At 41.5% G+C, this 25,013-nt stretch overlaps 1 protein-coding gene and 1 long non-coding RNA gene across 3 annotated transcripts in view; one reads left to right on the top strand and one right to left on the bottom strand.

Moving 5' to 3' along the window:
• The window catches only part of LOC115302509, a 47,905-nt gene extending 40,959 nt beyond the window's left edge, over positions 1 to 6,946 (top strand). The window contains exons 5-6 of one of the 2 annotated variants that reach the window (XR_003913504.1): positions 4,459 to 4,507; positions 6,839 to 6,946. This is a non-coding gene — a long non-coding RNA (uncharacterized LOC115302509). The remainder of the gene's footprint in view (positions 1 to 4,458; positions 4,508 to 6,838) is intronic. The other variant, XR_003913503.1, reaches the window with a different exon arrangement.
• The window catches only part of RORA (RAR related orphan receptor A), a 92,471-nt gene that overhangs the window by 25,151 nt on the left and 42,307 nt on the right, over positions 1 to 25,013 (bottom strand). The window contains exon 2 of the mRNA XM_029952427.1: positions 9,850 to 9,935. Coding sequence (XP_029808287.1) covers positions 9,850 to 9,935 — 86 coding nt within the window. The remainder of the gene's footprint in view (positions 1 to 9,849; positions 9,936 to 25,013) is intronic.

The following is a 25,013-nucleotide window of genomic DNA, read 5'->3' on the forward strand; positions in this document are numbered from 1 at the left end:
AAGAATCATATGCTGAACACCTATTCAATACCAGGCACTGTGTAGGACACTTTGTAAACATTATGGATCTGTAATTCACATCAGCCTTGCAAAGAGGTATTGCTGTATCTGTTTTACAATGAGAAAATTAGAGTGCACGGAGGCTAAGCCCTGTGTCCAAAGCTGCACAGCAGGTAAGGGGAAGGACGAGCTGAATCCTGGTGCATCTTCTTCCAAATGCCACAGACTTCTTAATACAGTAGCAAAAAAGCACTGAGGCAACCATGTTGGACAGATCAAAAAAAACAGATAAACAACAAAACCAAACAAACGCTCAAGCCCCACTTTTGAGTTCTGTACTCAAAGCTCCATATAACGGTTTAGACACAGGAGAGGGAGGTGACATTTCACAGGGTATTGAATACCAAGTTTACATATGGGTAGGAAAACATTTTCATTTGCTGGAGCTACTTAATAAACATGGCATTTCCTATGTGGGTTATTAATAGTTTTGCCCAAAAGTGAGGGTTGGCTGGATGGAGGATGATGGGTGTGGTTGAAAGGGTGCTCAGAGGATCTTGCTCGGAAGGGCCTCCCCTCCTGTTCGGGGCTCCTTCTCAGTAAGGCATAGGCTGAAATGCTGATCTGATGTTTGGTCTTTTGACAATTTTCACTTAATGAATTGATTCCTACAGTTCATTAACATATCCACTTCCACTTCTGTATACACATATGTCTTAATTAGCTGTTCATTGGCTGTTTAATTACAAGAAAACAGCTGACAGCTGCCTTGCTGAATTCTAATGGCAGACGCTTTGGAACGGCTACACATTTGCTTTTGACAACCAAGATTTATTCATAACTCTATGATTTATTGTGAATGCTCCTATGCCTGCCTAAATTATTGTATTTTCTGATACAACTAAAAAACTGGAATGGGGGAACTCTTGAAGAGAGTGTATGTCTCCCTATCAGCAGAGAATCCTTTATGTAAAAGATGAACTGTTACAGTTTTATTTCTCTTGGGAACGTGCTGTTGAGAATATTCAGAAGTACGGGAGTGAGGAAGAAGAAATATTTTTGGATAAACATGGGCAGAGAGTTAAGTATTTAAAGTAAAGAAAGAAAATAATTGTCGACGTAATCTTTCTGAGGGGTAAGGAGAGGGCATGAATAGATTAAAATCATAGACAGGAAGAGGCAGAGGGAAATGATAGAATTAAGTTGCGGGGAGTGGGGGGGGGGCAGGAAGAATACTTTCCAAGGAAGCGAATGAAGAAGAGAATTTGTTCTTCCAAAAAGAAGAGGCAACCTCATTCGCAAAAGCTCTACACACGTACATCTGGCAGCCATAAATCATGGAATCGCAGATCTCCTGAACTACTTTCCCCTTCAATAATGACTGGCCTCCCTGTAGAATTGTATGCGCAAATGATCTCTGATTAAAGCTGACCTCACGTGTCATATTTGGTAAGTGGAGACGTCTGCTTCGGCGTACTGTGATCTGCGACACTCAGACCTGAGCCAAACGCACACATTCAACGGCAGGGATTCCTCAGGCAAGCACGAGGGGCCCCGCCCAGAGCTGGCCGCTCCGTTAGAGCCCCTACTGGCGACAAGGCCACAGGCCCAGCACTGCCTGTGAGTGAGGAAGGGCGGGAGTTACTGAGACATGATTAAGATCAAAATGAAGAAACAAAAAATATGACAGTTAAAAAAAAATCCATCATGTGGATGCACATTGGAGTTTAACACCTCCTACTGCTAGCATATTTCATCACAGCACTAGAAGAGTGACCTAAATACATTTTTTCTTCTTATCACCTGTATATAACAAGAACTGAAACCCTGATATCACAGGATGCAGAAACAGCTAAGTCTAATTTTTATTTTAAATGGCTAGCTCTAATATTGGGACCAGCTGTCATAAAACATTAAAATGAATGGTCGGGGGTGCCTGGGTGGCTCAGTCGGTTGAGCATTTGATGCTTGATTTCGGGTCAGGTCGTGATCTCATGTTTTATGGGTTCGAACCCCCATCAGGCTCTGTGCTGACAGCATGGAGCCTGCTTGGGATTCTCTCCCTCTCCCTCTCTCACTGTCCCTCCCCTGCACACATGCACACACCATTCTCTCTCTCAAAATAAATTAACTGTAAAAAAAATGTTGGACAGGAATAGATCACTATTGGAAAGTGGATAAAACTGCTTCAAAGCTAGTTACTTTTCACAACTGAAATAAAATCATTAGAATTCTCTAGAAAACAATTTGAGCCTCAGTGGAATATTTATATACATTTCTTTTTAGCCTAATACATAAAAAGCTCCAGGAACTGTTTTAACTCTTTCAGAAGAAAAAAAAAGAAAAATACCAATTTTGCACTCTGATCCCTTTGAAAAGGTTTTTGTTAATCTCAGATAGCATATTGTCTTTTTTTTAAATAATTTTTTTTGAGAGAAAGATAAAGTATGTGTGTGTGCAAGCAGGGGAGGGGCAGAGGAAGAGGGAGAGAATCTTAAGCAGACTCCATGCTCTCAGCACAGAGCCTAACATTGGGCTCGATCCCACAACCCTAAGATCATGACCTGAGCCAAAATCAAGAGTCTGAAGCTTAATCGAAGAAGCCACCCAGGGGCCTTCAGATAGCATAATGTTAATGCAAAGAAACTACTCTAAATTCTCTGGGTGGAAAAGCAAACTTTGCATAAGGCATCATCTTACTTGTATTAGTTGATGAATAAGTATTTGACAAACAAATGCTAGTCTGTTCTTATCCTATCAAGAGCAAAAGGTCTTAAATGTAATCAGAAATCAATTCAGTAGCCCCAATATTGACTGTGCATTATTATTTAAAAAGTTAGAGTTGAAACTGTAGACCCAAAAAGTCTAAAGGATATAGATAAAAAACTGTGTTTTTTATTGTGAGATGAATTTTTCTTCATCATCATCTGAGCAGCCACTGTGTCTAATGACGAAGCTAGGAAGGCGAGTGGAATGTGACAAATAGGACCATTTCTCAAAGGAAATCTCAGGGCGCCTGGGTGGCTTAGTCGGCTAAGCATTCGACTTTGGCTCAGGTCATGATCTCACAGTTCGTGGGTTCGAGCCCTGCGTTGGGCTCTGTGCTGACAGCTAGCTCAGAGCCTGGGGCCTGCTTCGGATTCTGTATCTCCCTCTGTCTCTGACCCTCCCTTGTTTGTGCAGTCTTCTGTCTCTCAAAAATAAATTTAACAAAAACAAACAAAAAAAAACACAAAACAAAGGAAACCTCAACAAGTCATTTTTCTAAAAACACTTCAGCGGTTTTATTCACTTTGAAGACTGAACACCAACCCTAACATCTATAGACTCTTGTTTTAATGCTGTCCTTTTCCTCTGCCTGTCCATTCCATGGTCTGCCCCTCCTCCCAGGCAGGCCTGCCTCAGCTTACCCCACACCCCCTCCTACTGCTCACCCAGGGCTGGGACTCAATTCTGTTCTATGAGCTCAGAAACACCTTTAGTGACAGACCTATGCCCCTGCAGGCCTAGGGTCTATGTTTTTCTGAAACGCAATATTCAAGACGTGACCAAAGTAGGTATACTATTACTTCATTATTTCAAGAGAACAGGTAAAGTACCCTCGTAATGAAACCCTTGGCATAATGGACTCTTTATAAATTTGGGAACGGCAGACGTATCTGTCCTTATTTTCCACTGTCCAGAGAAAGTGACCGTATGCCTCACTCACACCAGGTTATAACGCCTCACTCAGACCTCCCCATCTGTGGGTTCTAGCTGCCTAGTGGGTATGAGCTGTGTGTGCCATATCATAGACTAAGACCTTACTCTAGGATTTTGTTCTTTTTATATACTTTTTTAATTTTTAAGAACTTTCAGGTTTAATCATTTATTTAGAGAGAGTGAGCAAGAGCGAGTGAGAGAGTGGGAAGGCAGACACAAAGAATCCCAAGAAGGCTCAGCACTGTCAGCGCTGAGCCCAACACGGGGCATGAGTTTACAAACAGTGAGATCATGACCTGAGCTGAAATCAAGAGTCAGATGTTTAACCAACCAAGCAACCCAGGCACCCCTCATTTTATTTATAAATATTTTTATTTTTGAGAGAGAGAGAGAGGAGAGAGAGATTGGCAGAGAGAGAGGGGGAGACAGAGAATTCAATGCAGGCTCCACACTGTTAGCACAGAGCCCAATGCAGGGCTTGAACCCATGAACCGTGAGATCGTAACCTGAGCCAAAATCAAGAGTCAGACACTGCTAGGAGCCCCATTTATATATATATTTAAATGAACTTCATTCGTAAATTAAATACAAAAACTCAACACTAAGGGAAGAGTCTACCTTGATGAGTTCTGACAATGTGTAACCACCACCACAGTCAAGATGGAACACTGCCACAAGCCACTAAATTGTCCTTCCCTCTAGTCATTCCTTCACTTGCCTCTAGGTAATAACCACATCTGCTTTCTGCCATTATAGATTTAAAATTGGTGCTTCTTCTAGAATGACTTCAAAGTGCAATTACACAGTATGTATTCTTTTGTTTCTGGCTTCTTTCATTCACCAGAATGTTGCTTTGTGCAGACAGGGTACCTTCTCTGTTAGTGCTAAGCAGCATTCCATTCCATGGATTTTATCTACCCATCTGCCACCCACTTTTACTCCTTTTTCACTTGATGGCTATTTGGGTTATTTCCTAAGCTTTGTGGACTTTGTGAATAAAAGTGCTATAAATTTTCATATAAAAGTCTTTCTATGACAGGTGCTTGTGCTTCTTTTGGGTAAACACCCAGGACCGGGCGTTAGGTCAGATGTTAGGTTGATGCCTATCATAGCTACCTTCATTCAGACCCCCTGCCCCGGATTGCAGGCGAGCGGAAAATGCGCCAGTTTCTCTGCATCCTCATCAGGTTTGTTACTGGCAGAGTTTTCATTCTTCTGTTTGCTGCTGTTTTGTTCTATTTTAATTTTAGCCTTTCAGATGAATATGTCATGGTATTTCCCTGTGGTTTTATTTACATTTCCCTAATGATTAGAGACCTTGAAAATGTGTCCATGTGTTTATTGGCTCCTTGTCCAGGTTTTGTGAAGAGATTATTTGAGTTATTGTTCTTTTTTTATTACTATTTTTGTCCTTTCATTTATTTTAAAATTTGGTTTTTTTCTTTTAGTTCTTCCAATAGATGGTTTGCCTTTTCGTTTTACTAATGATAGCTTTTGAAGAGCACAAGTTTTTAATTTTGATGAAGTCCAATTTATTATTTTTTAAGATAAGGTATGGACTTTAGTGTGTGGTCTGAGGAAATATTTTTTTTTAATGTTTTATTTATTTTTGATACAGAGAGAGACAGAGCATGAGAGGGGGAGGGGCAGAGAGAGAAGGAGACAGAGAATCTGAAGCAAGCTGTAGGCTCTGAGCTGTCAGTACAGAGCCCGACGCGGGGCTCGAACCCACGAATGTGAGATCTGACCTGAGCCGAAGTCAGAGGCTTAACCGACTGAGCCACCCGGGCGCCCCTGAGGAAATATTTTTATGTCTACTGTTACAAAAATATGACTCCTTTCAGAAATAATACAGTATTACGTATTTTGCTTAGGATATTCTTTTTTTCCCTTCCTCTTTTTAAAAAAAGTTTATTTATTTTGAGAGAGAGAAAGAGAGTGGGCAGGGCAGGGGATGGGGTGAAAGATGCAGAGAGAGGGAGACAGACAGAATTCCAAGCAGGCTCTGTGCTGTCAGCACAGAGCCCAACATAGGGCTTGATCTCCTGAACTATGAGATCATGACATGAGCTGAAATCCAGAGTCAGATGCTTAACCAACTGGGCCACCCAGGTGCCCCTCTGATCCCTTTTTTAAAAAAACGGTTTATTCTATTTTTGAGAGAGAGAGAGAGAGAGGGAGAGCGAGGGAGCATGTGTATGCAGGCACACATGCGTGGGGGAGGGGCAGAGAGGGGGACAGAGGACCTGAGGCAGGCTCTGTGCTGATGCCAGAGAGCCCGATATGGGGCTTGAACTCACAAATGGTTGAGATCAAGACCTAGGTGAAGTCAGACACCTAACCCACTGAGCCATCTCGGCACCCCACTTTAGTACACTCTTTAAGTTAATATTTGCTTTCAGTGAGGGGTATAAACATGAAGTTAACTTCTTTCTTTTTCATATGAATGTCTAGTTGTTTCAGCAATACTGTTTGAAATGACCCACCTTTCTTCCACTGAATTAAATTGGCATCTTTGTCAAAATTCAATTGACCTTATGTGGGTGGATCTCTTTCTGAACTTCCTTCTTCCTTTAAAAATTTTTTTCTGGTTTAATAAATCCAGGATTTAGTTCTTGCATTGCTATTTAGCGTTTCCTCTGCAGACATCTCTACAACTAGACCAGAAGCTGCTTGAAGGAAGGATCAGCTCTTCTATGACTTTGGATCCCTTACAGTTCTTAGATGGCGCCTGGCCTCAAGGCGGGGGTGGTTCTCTTGTCTTGTTTTGATGAGCAGGGTCGACATAACAAATAGCAAATGGTCACAAAATCAAGACTTGACCCACACATGTCCTCGAAATGACAGCGGGCGACAGGAGCATGACGCAAGCACGGGGAACTTGGCTAGGAATGATGATACCGACAGCCAGCACTTACTGAGGGGCTGTTTCATGCCTGGCAGTTTTCTCCGGGCTCTACCGAAGTGCATGGGACAGCCCCAGGGAATCACTACAGTCACTATCTTCATGCCACCGACGGGGAGAGTGCGGCACAGAGAAGGTGGGAGATGCTCAAGCTACTAAACAGCAGAATACGACAGGCAGTCTGGGTCCAAAGTCAGATCCTAAGCATGACACAGAACTGTCTCTCCACAGGTAGCAAAGGGGACGCGGAGAGGGTGAACTGGGAGAGCCAGAGAACCAGAGAACCAGCTATGAAGCGTCTATCAGTTTTGCTGTTCATGTGCAATCTTACCCGAGTAAATATGTGGTAAAATAAATGATCGTTTCAGCAACGAAATAGGTTCTCTGGTTTCTAATGGTTTCAGGTGGTTGACTTTAAAATGCAATTGAAAATACATTCACAAAGTGATTAGCTCCAAAAATGACTGAGTCCCTTTCTTTCCTTTCATTAGATATCTATTTATATACATATAATTAGAAATCATCCTTATGTCTAATGATCCTATCACAGAGATATATTATTTACAATTTATGATGCCGATGCTATCACCGCCCTCACCTGGTTAGAACATGATAAATCATTAACATCAACGGCAAAAGCAGAAGTCTCTCGACTTCACCACAACTGGATAATAAAAATATTAATTATAGCAGAGAGAAACTAAAATCGCAGAGCAAGTACCATAGGCATCAAATATCAACACATACCACTGCATAGGTCCCAGGCTGGGCAGAGGCCCAATCTGTTAATAAAATCAAGTTTTAACTGTTTATCTTTGTGATTTCCAGTGTATAAAGTCAATAGGACAGAAGAACAGAACCACAGATAACCAAAACAAACAAAGAAAAAAAACACCCCATTTTGGCATCGAGGCGGCACGAGATCTGGAAGGGAATTTAGAAAAAATGGCAACTATAAAATAATAGCTGCTCTTGTTTTTCTTTAAGTTTATTTATTTATTTTGAGAGAGAGAGGGAGAGAGAGCACACACATGTGTGCAAGCAGGGGAAGGGCGGAGAGAGAGAGAGAGAGAGAGAGAGAGAGAGAGAGAGAATTCTAAGCTGTTAGTGCAAAGTCTGATGTGGGGCTCGAACTCCCAAACCGAGAGATCATGCCCTGAGCTGAGGTCGAATACTCAGCTGACTGAGCCACCTAGGCGCTTCATACCCTTTGTTTTCTTATCGCTGTTATTTTTGTCATAAATAAACATTGGGGGTAAAAAGAAAACACACATTGTTTATGCCTATGTAAACCCAGTGGTTCTCAGACAATTCAGATTTTACTGAACAGCATGCTGTTAATTAATCTTCTGAACTGTTGGGTATTTCATATGAGGTAGCCCCCAGCTCCACTCTGGCCCTGCCTCAGATGCCACTCTTAGGTATTCACTTTAGCTGGCACAGAAAACTACACGAGGCATTACTAAAAGACTCAGAGAGAGTGGTCAGCCTCTTGGGCGGAATGAAGAGACATGTGCCTAGTGCCCGGGACCCTGTCCACTGCAGGAAGTGCCTAGGCGCTGAGCACCGCACAGTATCAAGTTTGCTTGGAACTTCCGGTAGGGAGCACTGTCTATATACCCTTCACCAAGAAAGGCTGTGTCCTCTTCCAGCAGGACGAGAAGGTGTGAGCACAGAGTGGGTGACAGTGAAGTGTGACAGGTGCCCAGCCTCATCAGCCGAGTGAACTGTGAAAATCAAGCTATGTCAGTTTTCGCGGTCAGACCGCCCTCCCTGACGTCCTGGGATGGCACAGGTCAGCCAGTTGATTTCATTTTGTCTACTTTTTTTACCTAACTGATGAATTCTGAAGGAGGACAAATTGAAGAAGTAAAAGGACATAATTTTTTTCTTGGTAATCTAGAACCTGAGGCCTTGAGGATTGCTAGAATGATGAGCAATTCAAAATCCCCTTTAAGTGGCAAACCCCTTATTCCTAAGAGGCAGATGATTTAAAAAAAAAAAAGCGTGCTTGGCGGTGAGCAGGAAGCTCACGCATCACCAAGATGGGATCAACACGGAGCATCTGTACACGTACAAAGCAGCACATGTTACAAGGATTCAGAGTAAAACAAAGACTTAAGGAAATTATGAGGCAAATTTCCCTGAAGTCTCCCTGTAGTTATTTGTATCAGAAGGTGATTTTGTATTTTATGACATATTTTCTAATTTCACTGAAGGAAAGCTAACCAAATTCGTGGATTTTATTATTATTTTTTGCCTTAGCCTCGAAACGCCCTTAGGGCTAATTCAGGCCCGGTTCAGTGGCAATCAACTGTCTCTGAGGCCTCCTGCATGTTTAAATAGCTTCTTGCCTGTTTATTTTGCACTGTTTTATCCTGTAAGCTGTCTCAAGGCCTTTCCAATATAAGCCAGAGGATTTAAATCTTAATAAATTGAAATTTGAATAACAGAGACAATCTGGGTTTGGAGGTCTTGAATGATTAGGATAAACATCTCTATTCCCAGTCCCACAGTATGCCTGTGCTGAACGCATTGCCCTCAATCAGCATCGGTGATAATTAAAGTAGGAACAACAGCAATAAGAATGAAAATATTGATTTAAATAGCATTTTTCACTTTGTAAGGACTTTTATTTACAGTTTTTCATTCTATCCTTGGAGTAGTTCTAAAAGGTAGGAAGGACAGGTGTTATGCCCACTCTATAGATGGAGAAACTGAGTCACTGAAAGATTAAAACAAGCCCACGCAAGAGGGACAGTGGCGGCATTAGGACCAGAACCCAGTTCTTTCCAGTGGTTTTACCATAATTTGGCCAGATGTATCAACATACGTGTGCCAACAATAAGATTCTGACTACGTTCTGATTAAACCATTGGAAATACTTTCTTAAAAACTTATAACAGGGTCACTACAGAAATCCAGAGTCATTTCTTTAAAAAAAAAAAAAAAAGAACAAAAAGCCAAAGCGATTGTTCATCAGTTCAATCAATTCTCGGATTAGAAGTGACAAACAAGCAATGCTCAAATACTTTCTTCTAGCTTCCTGTTAGTTTGATGGAAGGCATAAAAATATATGTGACTTCCTTAATTATAATTTAACACCAAAATATTTATTCCATCCTGTCATTTCTCATCACTCAAAATGCCAAGGAGTTGAATTGTTAGACATAGCAGAAGTAACACTGCAAAGATACATTCCAGCATTAATAGAAACAACAACAACAATTAAAAAGGCTTACCTTGCAGCCTTCACATGTAATGACACCATAATGGATTCCTGATGATTTGTCTCCACAGATCTTGCAAGGAATAATTTCAATTTGAGCTGCAACAGAAGCACGCAACCAGTTAATTACATTTTCTTTTAAACACCTTATAAAAGCGTTCCCTGATCAGCATTTGTATAGTGAAAACTAATAACCTGCTAAACATTATACTGCATTAACTATTCATTGCTGAACTGTGAGGGTCCCCCTAGAGCCCTGGACTAAATTATGGCTGCTCGTTATATAATAGCTTTCGGGTTATTAAAATGGGTCATTTGAGAAGGTGTTTAAGAACCCACAAGAAGACTGGAATCAGCATTTCAAAGCCTTCAAAAAGTGGAGAGCTCACAGTTTAGGCCTCAGAGCCAAGCAGATACTAAAATGTTTCCTCCGATCTCATTTTCCATCATTATTTTTAAAAGGTCATAAATCTGTCTTGGCTGAGCATTGTAGCTCCACTGGTAGAGAAAAAAATACACTCCAAAAAGTCAAGACTACTTAGGAAAATGAGTCAACTCGAAATATGAATGAGTTACATACGATGGCAAGATAAGAATGCCTTTATCATCTTTTTTAAATTAATGTAGTTGCCATGTGTTAAAAATTAGTCCATTTGTGTATGATCAAAACCTTTAAGCGTTAAGCTAATATTATAGCTGAATTTAATATGAGTGAATCCTGACCCATCATATATGTGGGTTCTGAGTTCTTCACGTTGGAAATTAATTGCCTGGTACAGCGTGCATGTGTTTCTATCCAACTGATTACTTGAAAATGCCTCATGTGGGAACACCACCCAATGACTAATATATATCACACCAAAGTTCTCAAATGAGACAAAGCACATTTCTGAGCAAACACAATAGATCTTGAGCACAGTTGGTTGGAAAAAAACAAAATTAAGGCTTAAAAAAAAATAACCTAACGAATAGAGTAATTAGGCAAAACAAAGTTCTTGGCCCATCGATTAAATATAATTTGTATCTGAAATAAAGAAGATCAATACTGGGCTGTTGATACAGGATGGCAATGTTCACCAGTTTACCTGGAAGGTTCCATTATGCTAAATTTTATTTTTCATGATTTTCACTATGGAGATCATGTCAGATTACTAACTCACACACACAAACACAATTGCAAGAGTGTAAGTGTACTTCATTTTCAAATAGCCCCTGCCTGGCCCCATGCCTCACACAAAGCAATGACTTACCTAAGGAATATGTTGCATGATGTAACACACTCATACACACAGCCCGCTCTCTGTTCTAATGTAATCTCATATACTGCTATAATTTCCACAACCTCTTACTTTGGATTTGATGCGGTGTTTGCATTTAATACTCAGAAACAGCATACGTTAAATTACTGGATTTAACCTCATTATAAGCCAGGTGTACCTGCTAACTTCCTTTCAAGGGGACTAGTATAATGCCTGCAGTGACTTTTAGGAAGTGCACACTATTCTAGAAGTAGAGTCCTTTGCACGTCAATTTTTAGTGTTGACATACTGAGCTTCCTTGTCCAGAATGAGAGACTGTCCGAAATCTTACATCCAATACATTTTCTGTAATGGGGAGATTTTCTAATACATCCATAATGGTGTCTTTGTATACTGTCTCTTCTGAGTTACACAGCTTAATGGGTTATAGGTCAGATTTAACAAAAATGATCATTTCTAAATCTGCCTCATCTTGGTGTCTTGTTTGATTTCTTTCAAGGAAATTCCTTACAAAATGTGAACTCTAATAATGCTTCACGTTTATGGCTCCTCCAGTGATTTTAATATAGTCAAGGCCAAGTTTTGTGTCACATATTGTCTGCAGCTCTAGAGTTATGTCCAACACTTTTGAGACACAAAAGCCAAGCGGTAGTAGAGACATTCTGGAAGGTGATGTCAGCTAAGAGTGATGTTCTGGATTTTTCCATGGGAATTAACTCATCTGTAATGAGAACCAGCCTTCCCCTCTGCAACCCCTAAGGAACAGAATAATTAGGCAACACAAAGTACCTGGACCATCTATTAAACCAAATTTATATGGGAAATAAAAAGACAGACACTGAGCTTTTCCTGCCTACGTCTTATCTCAAGCCGTAATCACAGAAATTAGAAACAAGATGAACCTCATTAGGCCCTATGGTTTAAGTCTGTATCAAAACTACCTGAGGCAATTAAAGCAATGTTAGCGCTGAACTTGGGCCTTTCAAGAGTTACCCTCCTTCCAGTCTAACAATGGAGAGATCAAGCCCATCTATTTAGTCTGGCGCCTTAGACCACTCGGCCATCCTGACACCAAAGCACATCTATTTAGTTCTTTAAAAGCTATGAAGGCCCTCCATATTGGGAATGCTGAGTAAAGCTGTGTCTAGATGGAATGGAGAATAATGTTTTGCTGGCGTCACAGTGGATCATCCATGAGAAGTGAAATGATGATGTTAACATCACCTTAAAAGGTAAGACCCAAACCTCTGCGGTGGCTCCTGTCATCCTGCAGGTAATAAGAGGTGTGGCACAGAGGGGTCTGTTCATGATGGGGCAGCCCCAAGATCCTGGCACCAGCCTCCCCCCTCCCCTCAGAATGACTCACGGCTTGGCTTGGGTGGGGGAAGGGGACAGGAGGGGGGTTGTAGCACAAACCTAGAGTTTGGTACCAACCACTGCACAGCACTGCTCCCAAACTCCCAGTGTTCAGCCTTGCTTCAGCTCCCAGTTCTTCAGATCTGGGGGACATTCAAGCCTGAGACATATTTCATAAGGTTTATGGGGGCCAAGATGCTTAGTCTGAAGGGACTCACTGTATATTGGCCTGTATTTTCAAGCAGGGGCCGTTTATCTAGACCTTTGACCCCCGCTGTGTTTGTGCTTGGTTCTAGGGGACAATGCTGGCCGGAAAAGCAGAACTGGAAGCAGAGCTTCACTAAGAAGCTCATAGTAAGGTGATGGGAGCAGTCGCCAAAGCAAAGTTCAGGTGCTCTGATTGGTCAGTTAAACTATTCTACTAGTTTACCTTCCTGGGTGGCTCTCTTACCTCAGAAGACAATTTCAGCTGCAAGTGCTCTTTAGGAAATGATTAAAATCCACCTGCTCCAAAAGGCAAACTCTCTGAATGTGATCTGATCACATGTGTTGATATTTCCAGAAAGCAAACATTTGCAGATTGGAGCAGGGCACTTACTCAACCTTCCATTTAGTCCAACAATGCATAAAAACCACTTCCCTCCACCTTTTAGTCAATTCACAGAATTCAAATATATCAATGAGGGAAAAAATGCCTTGTGATATTTTTTCAAAAGGAAAGCAGTTTAGTTCTTTAAACTTGAGTTTTCAGACCAGTAACAGGGAAAAGGACAAAAATCCCTTTTGCCCTTTGCTTTCTATCCCTCAGGCTTTTTCATTTTCTAACAGGCAGTGTTGTGTCTTTCAAAATAATCTTCTTTTAACACAAATTATGAGTCTTGGCCCACATATATACTGCACACATTAACTCAGCCAGCATTTCAAAGGATGATTTCTATCAGACACCACTACTGTCACAAGTATATTGATTAAATTAGTCCACATACATATTCATCGCAGCAAAGAGGTTTATAGTGTAGCAGAATATCTGAAGCAAGACGCACACATATAATCATGAATTGGCTTAACAATGCACAATCTTGCTGTGAAAAATTCTAATTTGCCCACATTTTCAGCTCTATTGCCTAAATAATTTGCTCTCTCATGCACCCTGAGTAATTCAAGCACGCTCTGCACACCTGCAGAGGCAAATTTCTGCAGTTTCAAGGAGCTGACAACAAGTGGCAGCGGGGAGTCAGGAAATCCTGGAACGCAAGTGGGCTCATTCGCCAAGTGGCCCTTGGGCTGGGCTGTCATTTAGCATTGTACTTTGATAAAAGGTTGGCTTTTTACTTTTCATTATAAAAGGGACAAGAACATGGATAACAACATTCTTAAACTTCACTTATTCCTCGGCACCTTTTTTGGGAGATATCTTGGTCCAGAGGAAAATACCCATTCTCTCAATGAATTAAAAAAAAACTAGAATTGTACAAGAGCTGTACTCATTCTATGTGGAAAAGGCGATGCCATGATAATCTAATGGATTTATAATGACCAAGAATAATATGCAACATGCATTTGGGCTTATAATGTGTTAGGCATTATCATTTCCTCCAATAACCCCATGAGGAAGGTGATGATCATCACCACCATCACCATCATCAACTGCATTCATTTTAAGATGAGAAAACTGAAGCTCAGAGAGACTAAAAATCTTGCCCAAAGTCAGAGAGCTAGGAAGAGGGAAGGCTGGGATTTGGACACACTTTGTCTTTTTGTTTAACTCAAAAGTTTAGTTTTTCTGTTTTCATTTCCCACCATACTTCACAGCCAAGCTAAACTGCTCCAATAACAACATCAGGAACATAACATGATTGACACGCCACCACTTACCAAGGGTGCAAAGGACACAGGACGAATGATTTGGTTAAACGTGCATAACTACTCAGAACGGATGTCAAGGTATCTTTCTGAAAGTTACACCTAATTACTTTATAACCAAGTACTTTATAACTAGAAGTAATCATCAACCTTCTAGACCATTCTTCTCCATTTTACAGAACTTCGAGTAGAGTTTTTGACCTTAATATGACTAACACCAATGTTTAACAATTCTCAAGGCTGAGCAAATGACTTCGCCTCTCTGGCCTCCACTTCACATTTGAAGATCCAGTGATACAATGTATAAATGATACAGCACATAAATGATTATTTTATATACGTATTCTATGTAGATACACAGGACATCACACAGTTCTTAGAAATATTTGGCACTGGATAAATAGTAGTTATTATTATTGTTATTGTTGATAAGGAATCCTGCCTTATAGCGAAATGAAAGTCTTTTCTCCAGACTTTAAGCTGTTTTCAAAGTGGGGATAGAGAAAAGCTGCTTATCCTCCAAATAATATGACAGGCAGTTCAGACCAGCTACCACGGCAATCCTCACAGCCCTGGCCCTTCACCACGACGATACAGCAGTGTACTGCCATCAGGTATGGCATGTGTCACAAGGAATTTGTTACTAATAATAGTAAAAAACATAAATTTTTTATTGGTTCATATAAAGAACAAACTAACAGGGAACTCTAGCTCATTTGCAAAACCAGATACTTTCTTTTTTTTTTTTTTTGAGAAAGAGAGGCAGTTCATGAGCAAGGGAGCGGCAGACACAGAATCTGAATCAGGCTCCAGGCTCCGAGCGGTCAGCACAGAGCTCAATGCGGGGCTTGAACTCATGAGCGGTGAGATCATGACCTGAGCCGAAGTCAGAAGCTTAACCAACTGAGCCACCCAGGCGCCCCACAACCAGATACTTTCTTGAAATGAACTGAACAGGGCAGCGTTGCTGCTGGCTTGCCAGGAAAATGGCCCAACCTTGGAGATACCCAAGAAAGAAAGTCATCCAGGTGACTGTTAGTGCAAGTTTGTGTGTCTTGCAAAAACTGTCAAGAACTCCCGCTTAAACAAAAAACAAAACACCCAAAATCCCCAAACAACTATCTTTTACACCAGTCTGTGGACGGTCTTTTTTCTGGAGGGCTGAGAATGTGGAGGACTTTGTACTTGCCATGTTACATATTCCTCTAATATTTGAATTTTTTACAACCAGCATGTATTACTTTTGTAAGCAGAAAAACCAATAAAGATTAAAAAGAAAAACCCTAAGGCATTTGATTTTTATTTTCGGTAAAATGGTTTGAGTCCTTTATGGATTAGTCACTTTATTTTATCCCCAGTTTAGAACTGCTGGGTATTAAAGGCTCCTGCGTCTGCCTGGATGGCGGCCTGGCCTGTGAGCCAAGGCCGGCTGGCGGACGCTACACCTGCTCACCTGCTCCTGGCTCCTAGGGTTTCATGACCCCTCTGGGTCTTGCCACCTCCTAGTTCCAAGGACATTGTGCTCTGCCCAACGGGGTCCCACTGAGGGGACAAAACTGGGGCTGAAATTCCCCCGGCTGTGAGCCTGTGGGGCGGCCGGCACAGCCCGGAGTAAGGGAGCTCTGCACCCATTTGTCCGCCAGGACAAGCACCTTTTTCTCAAACCAGCCTTGCAGGCAAGGTGCCCGTCTTTATAATGTGCAAAGGCGCTGTGTGTACCAGTGATGAACAGTTCAGGGAGCAAAATGATCTTCCTCCACTCTCTCAGGGTTTTGCAGAGAGCTCTCGTTACCTCTCCGTGGCGGCAGGGGAAGGGACGGCGGGCTTTGAGCAGCTCAGCACGTTCCGTTTTCCGGGATGCACGTCAGGGAGAGCATGGGTATGTTCCACCGCCCAGGCAGGCTCAATGGTCCTTCAGGTGGGGAGCGTGGACCTCCAGCTGCAGCCTACACACACTAACAATCAACTCGTTCTGCCATTTTGTCTGTGAAGTATATACCAAATACGATACCAGTATGTTTCCCTGTTACGGTCCTTCCTTCTATTGACTTTGGATTCTTTCATAACAGTACTTAAACTGCACTAAACATGACCAAAGCAATTAGCCACCCAATTAGAAAAGCCCTATCCCCTTTGGCATAGCAGCCTCATGGTCATTTCTGGCAACAAAAAGAACATCTGATTTTTGCAGAGCTCTATAACAAATTTTGAAGTTTTTGTTCTCATTAGCTTGTTTTGATTTTGGTGCTTCTAACAACTATGAAGTAGGTATGATTATCCCCATTTTACAGATGCAGAAGATGAAATCTCGGGAGGATTAAATGGCTTCCTCTTTCTGTCTGGATTTCTCAGAGATTTAATTGTAGTGGCAGCCGTGAACAAGACAGACTTGGTGTCTCTTTCCTATTCAGGATTATTTGATGCTTTTAGATTTATGCTACCATCTATCTGGGGGTCTGGAAGGGAAATGACATGAGACAGAAAGGGCTGTGGGCTGACTTAGCTAAGAAGTGGAGCTGGCCAATCCTCCCAAGTCTCCATCTGACCCTCAACTGTCTGGGTGGCCTTGAGCAAGTCACTCACACCTCCACTTCCTCCGTCTATAAAATGGGAATAATTCTTACCTCCCAGGCAGGTGGTGGTAAATGAATGCTCGCAAAGCTCTTTGAAGATGAAAAGACTTATATAAATGGGAAGCTTTAGGAAGCTTGGCATATCATTCTTGGCAAGGACCAGGACGCCACCGTGCCCTCACTACCCACAACAGGCTCCTCCACAAAGAGAATAAAGAAAAATACACAGAACTGTAATTTTCATCTGCTAGCTAGACTTACTTAGGTTTTTTTTTTTTAATTGTTGGTTTCCAAAATGCCTTCCTGAAGGATGAATAGGTCCAGAGCTTATTATCTTAGTCTCAACTTAAGAAAAAAAAGGATACACAGATAGAGAGGTCACCTCTCCATCACAGCTGTTGCAAGCAAAGTCACTGAAAATAAACTTTCACCAGAGCTTGTGCAGTGTCACAGGGGCATCATGGAAACAGCATGGTTCCCACGTGTCAAACAATAAGCACACTTGTCATACTGTGACATCCTGAGCCTCGGTGTTAAGCTGATGTATAACCCAAAGGGCTTTGCCAAATTATAGCCATTAAAAAATAAAGTCCTTCCCCATATTCTGCTCCATACAAAACACCTATATTTTACCTACTATTTAAAGCCACTTCTTAAAATCTTTAACTTGATTGTGGTTTCTGCTGAAAACTTAACAGCTTTTTAAAAAAATTTTTAATGTTCTTTTTTGAGAGAGAGGGAGAGAGCGTGTGTCAGAGAGTGAGGGAGGGGTAGGGGGTGGGAAGCACAGAATCTGAAGCACCCTCCAGATTCTGAGCTGTCAGCACAGAACCCGGCACGGGGCTCAAACTCCTAATTGTGAGATCATGTCTAGAGCCAAAGTCGGATGCTTAACTGACTGAGACATCAGGCGTCCCAAAACTTAACAACCTTTTATAAAATTTTATAAAATGATTTTTAAAAATAAAAAGTACTATATATACCTGCCAAAATATATACCAAATAAACACATTTCAAACAGTCACGAGAGCAATCATCTGCAAACTAGATCTAAAATCAGACAAAATTGGAATTTTGGAGCTTTGGCCATTTCCCTCAAACTTTATACATCTATTAGGTAGGTGCATAAGAGTTAAAACACTGGGCCAGAATGCCCCGTATGAATTCAGAGAGCTCAGTTGTATATGCAGGAAATCTCTGAAGAATAAGGAAGACAGGCATATCTTCTCATGTGGCTTTCTGTGAATATGCCCGTAGTTCTGACAATGGGAACTGAATATTAATCCTTTGTAATAGGTTTCTATCCTTGCTAGATTAAGCTTTCCAGAGAAACTGACTCATAGTCCCTGATGCTTATGTATCTCTGCTAAAAACACAATCCAGGTGAGTGCTTCCGTCCCGAGATGGAAATTCTGTCAAATCTGAGAAGAAATGGATTTTTCATATAGAGAAATAGTGGATGGCTTTGGTTTTTAGATATGGTACTGTCTAGAACCCTCCTACTACACAGTAACATACAAAATACCTCAAGTTAAGGAGTTAACATAAGTGACTCTTGACCTCTTTTGGTAACTACCTGATAACCAACTCAACCATGAACAAAATACTTGAATGGCAAGAGAAGCAGCTTCCTAATCTTCACTTGACTCATCTACTGAGCAAATACTGAATAAATTCTCACTCACTAAAAGGTGATGCCATTAACGCCAGCAATACAAATACTTTCCTCTATTTTGTCTTCCCTAATCTACCCTCTCTTATTGTCTTTGTAAACAGCGAGACATACTTTTTGAAAATGTGTGGGGTTCTACGCAATCAGGGACCAAGACAAAGGCAACTTTGTCCGTTTGGCCAATTACTCGCAGTTGGGATAAGGTTCCTCTAAGATTCTAGACTTGACTATATTTTTTCCATATTTAATTCTTGAAGATTTTCTAGGATCTTGAGGTAAGAAATACCTAATAAAAACTCTTCTGTTGAATATCTCAATGTGGGTTAACTGTCATTTCATATCAGCAGGAAAAAGAATCCATTTTATTTTACTAAATAGTTAGACTAGGACCCATGTAAATCCCTAATAACTTCTTTTCCAACAGAAACGTGTGTGTCCCTCATATTCTTCTGAATAGTGGGCCAAAAAATGTCACTTAACTCACAGAGCTGCATCTAATCTTTTCTAGCGATCAACCTCACTCTAGATACCAATTCCTTTTTTCCCCTTAACAAGAACAACTGTGCCCCATTTAGGTTAAACCTTCCTTCCCTTGCAGTTGAGGGCAATGGGGTCAGTTCTTTGCTTTCATCATTTTAAAGTCTGTTTTTCACAATAACAGAAAAGAACATCTCTAAAACCAAACCAAACCAAATCTGGAGATCTTATCTAGTTTCTGCTTAACCAAGAACATCAGAATTACTCTTACTGCATTTTATGAAATAATCTTACTTTACACGATTACCCACCGATTTTCACACCTAACACTCCATTTGGCAGCTCTCTTAACTTCACACATGCTTACGTGTACCCCACGCTATCCTCGGTGCGCAATCCTGGTATTTCAGTGTAGAAGCTTTTATGTTTTTTAATATGTGCATATAATGTTACAAAATAACGCACTTGGTGATTCAATTACACATCCAAAGACAGAGCAATCTATTGACACAGAAATCGATCTTACAACAAAAAGGACATTTGCTTCAATCTATTTGTTCTACAGCTTCATGTGAGTCCGGCCCCTTGTATGCTTAGCATATAGCATCATAGTTTACTGAATAAATCCATCAAAATATTCTGTTGGCCTCAGAATACTCCTTAAAGGGCCAAAATCTCCTGCCTAAGAAGTCAGCTAATGAGTGCTAATTCCAATTGTATAACTTCTATGGTCCCCCTCCCCGACAGGTGCTATCACAAAAATCAGCAGGAAGGAGATGTGTAGAAGTGGGTCAAAATAAGAAGAATCCAGGTTACATCATCAAAGTTTATCAGGAACTCATTGCTTTTTTCCATTGGCATGGATTGTTTTTTTGATCAGTTACAATCCACTGAATAGTAGATTATGTCATTTAAGAAATATTCTCTAATCAAATCAAGTTTGGATTCATGGCAAAAGATGGAAAATAACTTGTAACTTTAAACCTGGGAAATACATGGACATTGCTCCACAGTAAGCCACAGAGGACCACAATAACAATAAAATAACAGTGGGTACACAGATCTAGGGTGAGGGTAAAAAAAGGGCTTGTCCCACAGCCCAGATACCCCGTCCACTTCTGTGCTATTTCCTGCTTCACAAAATCTCCCTAGACTTAATAGGGAGAAAGGAGCTTTGGACAAGAAGCCAGGGAAAGGTCTGGTTTTTATTAAAAGTCGTAAGTAAATTATTGGGTCTTGCCAGAAGCAGAAGTGTAGATGTTGTCATAGGAATCATTTTAAGACTTTAAGATCTTGAAGGATTAGCGACCAACTCCTGGAAGAAAAATGCAGCCGGTTCTCTACCTCTTCTTTCCAGGACATAGCCAATGACATCTAAACAATAGATATGTCAAGTTCTAAGCCTTCAGATACACACAGATGTATTTCTGGATTGCAGCTCAATAGTATTTTTTTTTAAATTATCTTTTATGATGCTTTTCTTAGACAACCAGTTCAGCCACGCATGAGAGTGACCAGACAAGTGACCTGAGGAGTTTTTTTCTGACTCTCTCTCTAAATCGTGATTTTTCCACGTGATTTTTGGAGTAACGTTTCCATTCTTAATTATACTATAGGAGATCAACCAGAGAATGGTTAACTATTTGCTGAGCGCTCAAGCACGGTTGGTTCTGTGCCTATTCTCATGGGGAGAAAGCAGGAGCTGGTAGCTACTTCTTTGTAAGAAAGGGAAATGCAGAAAAAGACAGCAGAGCCTTGGGGATATTAAGTCGTTGTGAGGCAGAAGGAAAAGGAATGCTCTGACCAAGTTAAGAGATTGTCAGATTTATTTTAAGAAGGTCTGAACATCAGCCTAGGCATCAATTCACAGACTGTAACACCTAATAAATGTCATTTTTTCCCAACAAAAGGAAATGTATATCATGGGTGTTTATCTTGAAGCTACCTATTTTCATGTGAGTCATGTACTAGAGATGAGGTAAGAAGGCCACAGCCACGGAGAGATAACAAAATAAGGTTCACAGCACTGTCCTTCTTACTCCACTTTCAGTATCTGCTCCTCCAGTCCAAGGAGCTGCTTTTTGCCTGCAGACAGACATTTCCGATGACATTTTACGACCGTCCTGCACACAGCCCTATCAGCCATCCAGCATTCGGTGATGGGTGCTTTTGCTACTTAAGATACCCTGATTGAGTGAGTGTGACATTATCATTGGAATAAGCGAATTCTTCTAATTTGCAGTAAAAGTGCACCATTCATATACTCTGGTACTTCAGTGTGGCAAGGTTTTGAAATCCACTTCATAAGGGATGGCAGCACATTTCACATCAGATGGTAACACACTCTGATTGCTAACAGCTGCTACAGGCACAGCTCACTGTCACAGCCTGAGCTCAGAATAGCAGGTCCTTTTTAATGCCCATAAGTTGCTACCATCTTAAATCATCTCTCTCTCTCTCTCTCTCTCTCTCTCTCTCTCTCTCTATTTCTCACACACACACACACACACACACACACACACACCCATACACACACCCATATGCCACATGCCGCACACTCACACGCAGGTCCATCCAGTTGCAAGGCCTCTCACTACTTGCCAGCAACCTGCATGGCTAGACACCAGCGATGCAAAGCAGGCACACAGAACCCACCAGCACACTTCATCTTGTTGTGTTAGCTCCGCTGTATATGAATTACGGATGCCGGTGAAAGTGGTTTCAAAGGGAGAAGAAAGGAAAGAGTTGGGGATAACCTTGAAGGTAAAGTGTGGAGGTTCACTTTGCAATCTCTGACTCCTGGGGGTAAATCCCTCCCCGATTGCTTACTAGCCATGTGAACTTGGGCAGCTTTTTAAATCTCTCTGATTCTCCTTGCTTTTAAAATGATCGCTACGCCATTATTAAAGGGGACCCAGGCAGAGTGCCTGAAGAGCCAGTGCCTAGCACATAGTAAGTGCTCTGTAAATGTTCGCAATCCTCCTCCCCCTCTCACCCATGTTTCAAGGACAGTACAATCTGCTAAGGGCTGCAAATGGAGTTGAGAAAACCAGCAGAAGAAAGAAGAACATGTCAGGATACTCCTTTTAGATAAAGATGCAGTCAAAGTTAGTGGCTTTAATTTTTTTTTTAACGTTTGCTTGTTTTTGAGAGAGAGAGAGAGAGAGAGACAGAATGTGAGTGGGAGAGGGGCAGAGAGAGAGAGAGGAAGACACAGATTCTGAAGCAGGCTTCAGGCTCCGAGCTGTCAGCACAGAGCCCGACTCGGGGCTTGAACTCACCAACCTTGAGATCGTGACCTGAGCTGAAGTGGGAGACTGAGCCACCCAGACGCCCAAACAGCAGCTTTATTTGTAATGCAAAAGGCCTAACATGGAAGTAACACTAAGCAGGTATAAAGTAGAATTGAAAGAGACCAGTGTGTATCATGTCAGCGACCCACTTTCTAGGGAAAGCCCACCGCAAGGCTGGCAACGTGGAGAGGTGGGAAGCAGAGGAAGCGGGAGAGGTTTCTAAGAGCTGGGAGATCGCAAAAAGACTGAACTAGAGAGTTAGGAGGCGTCTAAAAGCACCTGTCAGTGAATGCAATTTACCAAAGACCCGAGAAACTCTGTGACTCTCTTTCTCCAGGGCTCATGTGATCTTAGGTGCACCAGCTACTCTTCCCGATCCCATCCTGCTCTATTATACTGTGATTTGATGATTAAGAGTGAGTTGAACTGTCATTTCTCCAACAGTAGGGCCATCTTTTTCATGGCAAAACCCAGCCAGGTGTCATCTCTTCAGGGGAAAAGTTCTGAAAGAAACTGGAAGAGAAGTCCACCTGGCAGCCAAGTTGCCTGTTTTCATTACATTTTGGTTTAGGAAAGGGAACAGAATGAAATGTTCTCCTCGAGGTCCACAGTACAAGTTTCTGCCAGAGCTCTCACCAGAGCTGGAACACTTTGCTTCTGTACACCTGCCCCCAAACCCTCCTTTTTTGGTCTTATTAAAAAAATGTTTACCACGATCAGCTGAAAAGTATTTCTTTCAACACCATGCCCTGCCATTATAGAAGGGACAGGGCAACACAATGCTAACTTGGTGGTGATGGAAAATGAAGTTCTATTTTCCCTTCAAGATAAAGAATTTGAATAGAATGTACTGATACAGGGTTAGTTTGTATGTACCCCACTCCCATGTGCTTTTGCTTTAAATCCATAGCAGCAAAGCCCGCGGCAAGGAGCATCAGTAATGCGAATCTATTTCCCATTGTTATTTATTTTTTACAACAAAACCTCCAACAGTAAAGCATTTTAGGACCTCAAGCTACGTGGTTCCCAGCTACAACTGTCTAAGGGAATATATGTTAAGGGCCAAGTCCAAGGTCATGTCAAGGACCATTAAGACATACAGAAGTAACCTCTGAGGCACGGTCTGGTGGCAGCACAAAAACGTATTCATCAGACAAAAGTCTTCTCTGTGAGATGCTAGGGACCCAATGCCCAGAGGGGTGGCTGGAGTCAGCCCAGTGCTCCGGGAAAATCAACCTAACTACTCTCGTGGACCTGCCTTTATTTTGATTTAGCTGTTATTCAAAGAAACCCAATGCAGTCACTGAAAGCAATTCCAAGAAACAAGAGTTCAAAAAAGAGAACTAAGGCTTAGAAAAAAATCATTTGAATAAGCATGCAGGCTTCCAAACTGAAATTCTGAATGGGACAAGATTTTTTCGGGTGTACAACCTTGGTCTGTCGCTTTAAAAAAAAAAAAATCAGACACACTTCAAATACACCTGCCCATAACCAGAAAGACAGCTAGTACCTATGAGGAATTATTGTTCATTTAAAACATCCTTTAAAATATGTCACAAGACTAAGTTTGATCAGTCCTTACCCAACCTCACCCTCTAAAATAAACAAGTAATATTTCTACTGCAGCCAGTTTCCTGTTCTTGGAATCAGCTTTTTGATTTGTCAGTTAGGCAAGATGAACGGATTTCCAAAAAATTTACCACTGTCAACAGTAAGACAGGTATCTCTGCCAGGCCAATTCTTTTATTATTTTTAAATGTTTATTTATTTTTGAGAGAGAGAGAGAGAGAGAGAGAGAGAGAGAGAGGAAGTGAGCATGTGTGCAGGAGGAGGACAGAGAGAGAGGGAGACAGAGGATCCAAAGTGGGCTCTGTGCTGACAGCAGAAATCGCAATGCAGAGCTCAAACTCATGAACCCTGAGATCAGGACCTGAGCCAAAGTCAGACGCATAACCAACTGAGCCACACACTCCATGTCAAAATGTTTCTTGACAGTGAATTACTCCCCCTTTACTAGAACAATCCTCTTCCCTTTTCTGAGGTAAATGGTATTCAAGAGGGGCACTTCACTGCCCAGACAGTACAATTCATTTTAGAGTGAATCTATTATTTGCCTTTCTTTCTTGACTTGGACATTACTAATTAATTTCAAAGACTGTTTCCTTTGAGCCTAATTTTGCAAATATTCCTTCGAGAACTTACATTAAAGTTCAAGGCACTATGTGAAAAACATAACATCCTCAATAAGGCGAGGGGTTCTCAGGAACGGTGATAACAATGATTTTAAAAGGTCTCTCTGGTTTTTCTGTGTCATTCCAGGAGTTTTCCTTAATGAGGAAGAGATTAACATGGAGAAGATCAAACTTGAAAGTGGCAGACAGGCTGCCTTGGGTGTAACCCCCATTGGGGAGCCAGGAGGCTAGGGCGGGCGCCCTCAGTGCCACGGGACACCACAGTCTCTCGGCCCTCTCTTACCCTGACAAATAGCCATGTGGCTCTCCATCCCGCTCATTTGCAGGGACTCCCATTTCCTTTCAACTACAACTGAGAAAATGGGGAGTAAGAAAGGAGAAAATGGAAAATCCCTGTTATTTGAATTCATGTTTGCTCTGTCTAGTGAAAGAGTAATTGCTAAAACTGGAGGATATTGCTCACAGACTTTGGCCGTGGGTATAAATGGCCAG

This window comes from Suricata suricatta, chromosome 9, assembly GCF_006229205.1.
Source record: "Suricata suricatta isolate VVHF042 chromosome 9, meerkat_22Aug2017_6uvM2_HiC, whole genome shotgun sequence".
In the NCBI taxonomy this organism is placed as follows: domain Eukaryota; kingdom Metazoa; phylum Chordata; class Mammalia; order Carnivora; family Herpestidae; genus Suricata; species Suricata suricatta.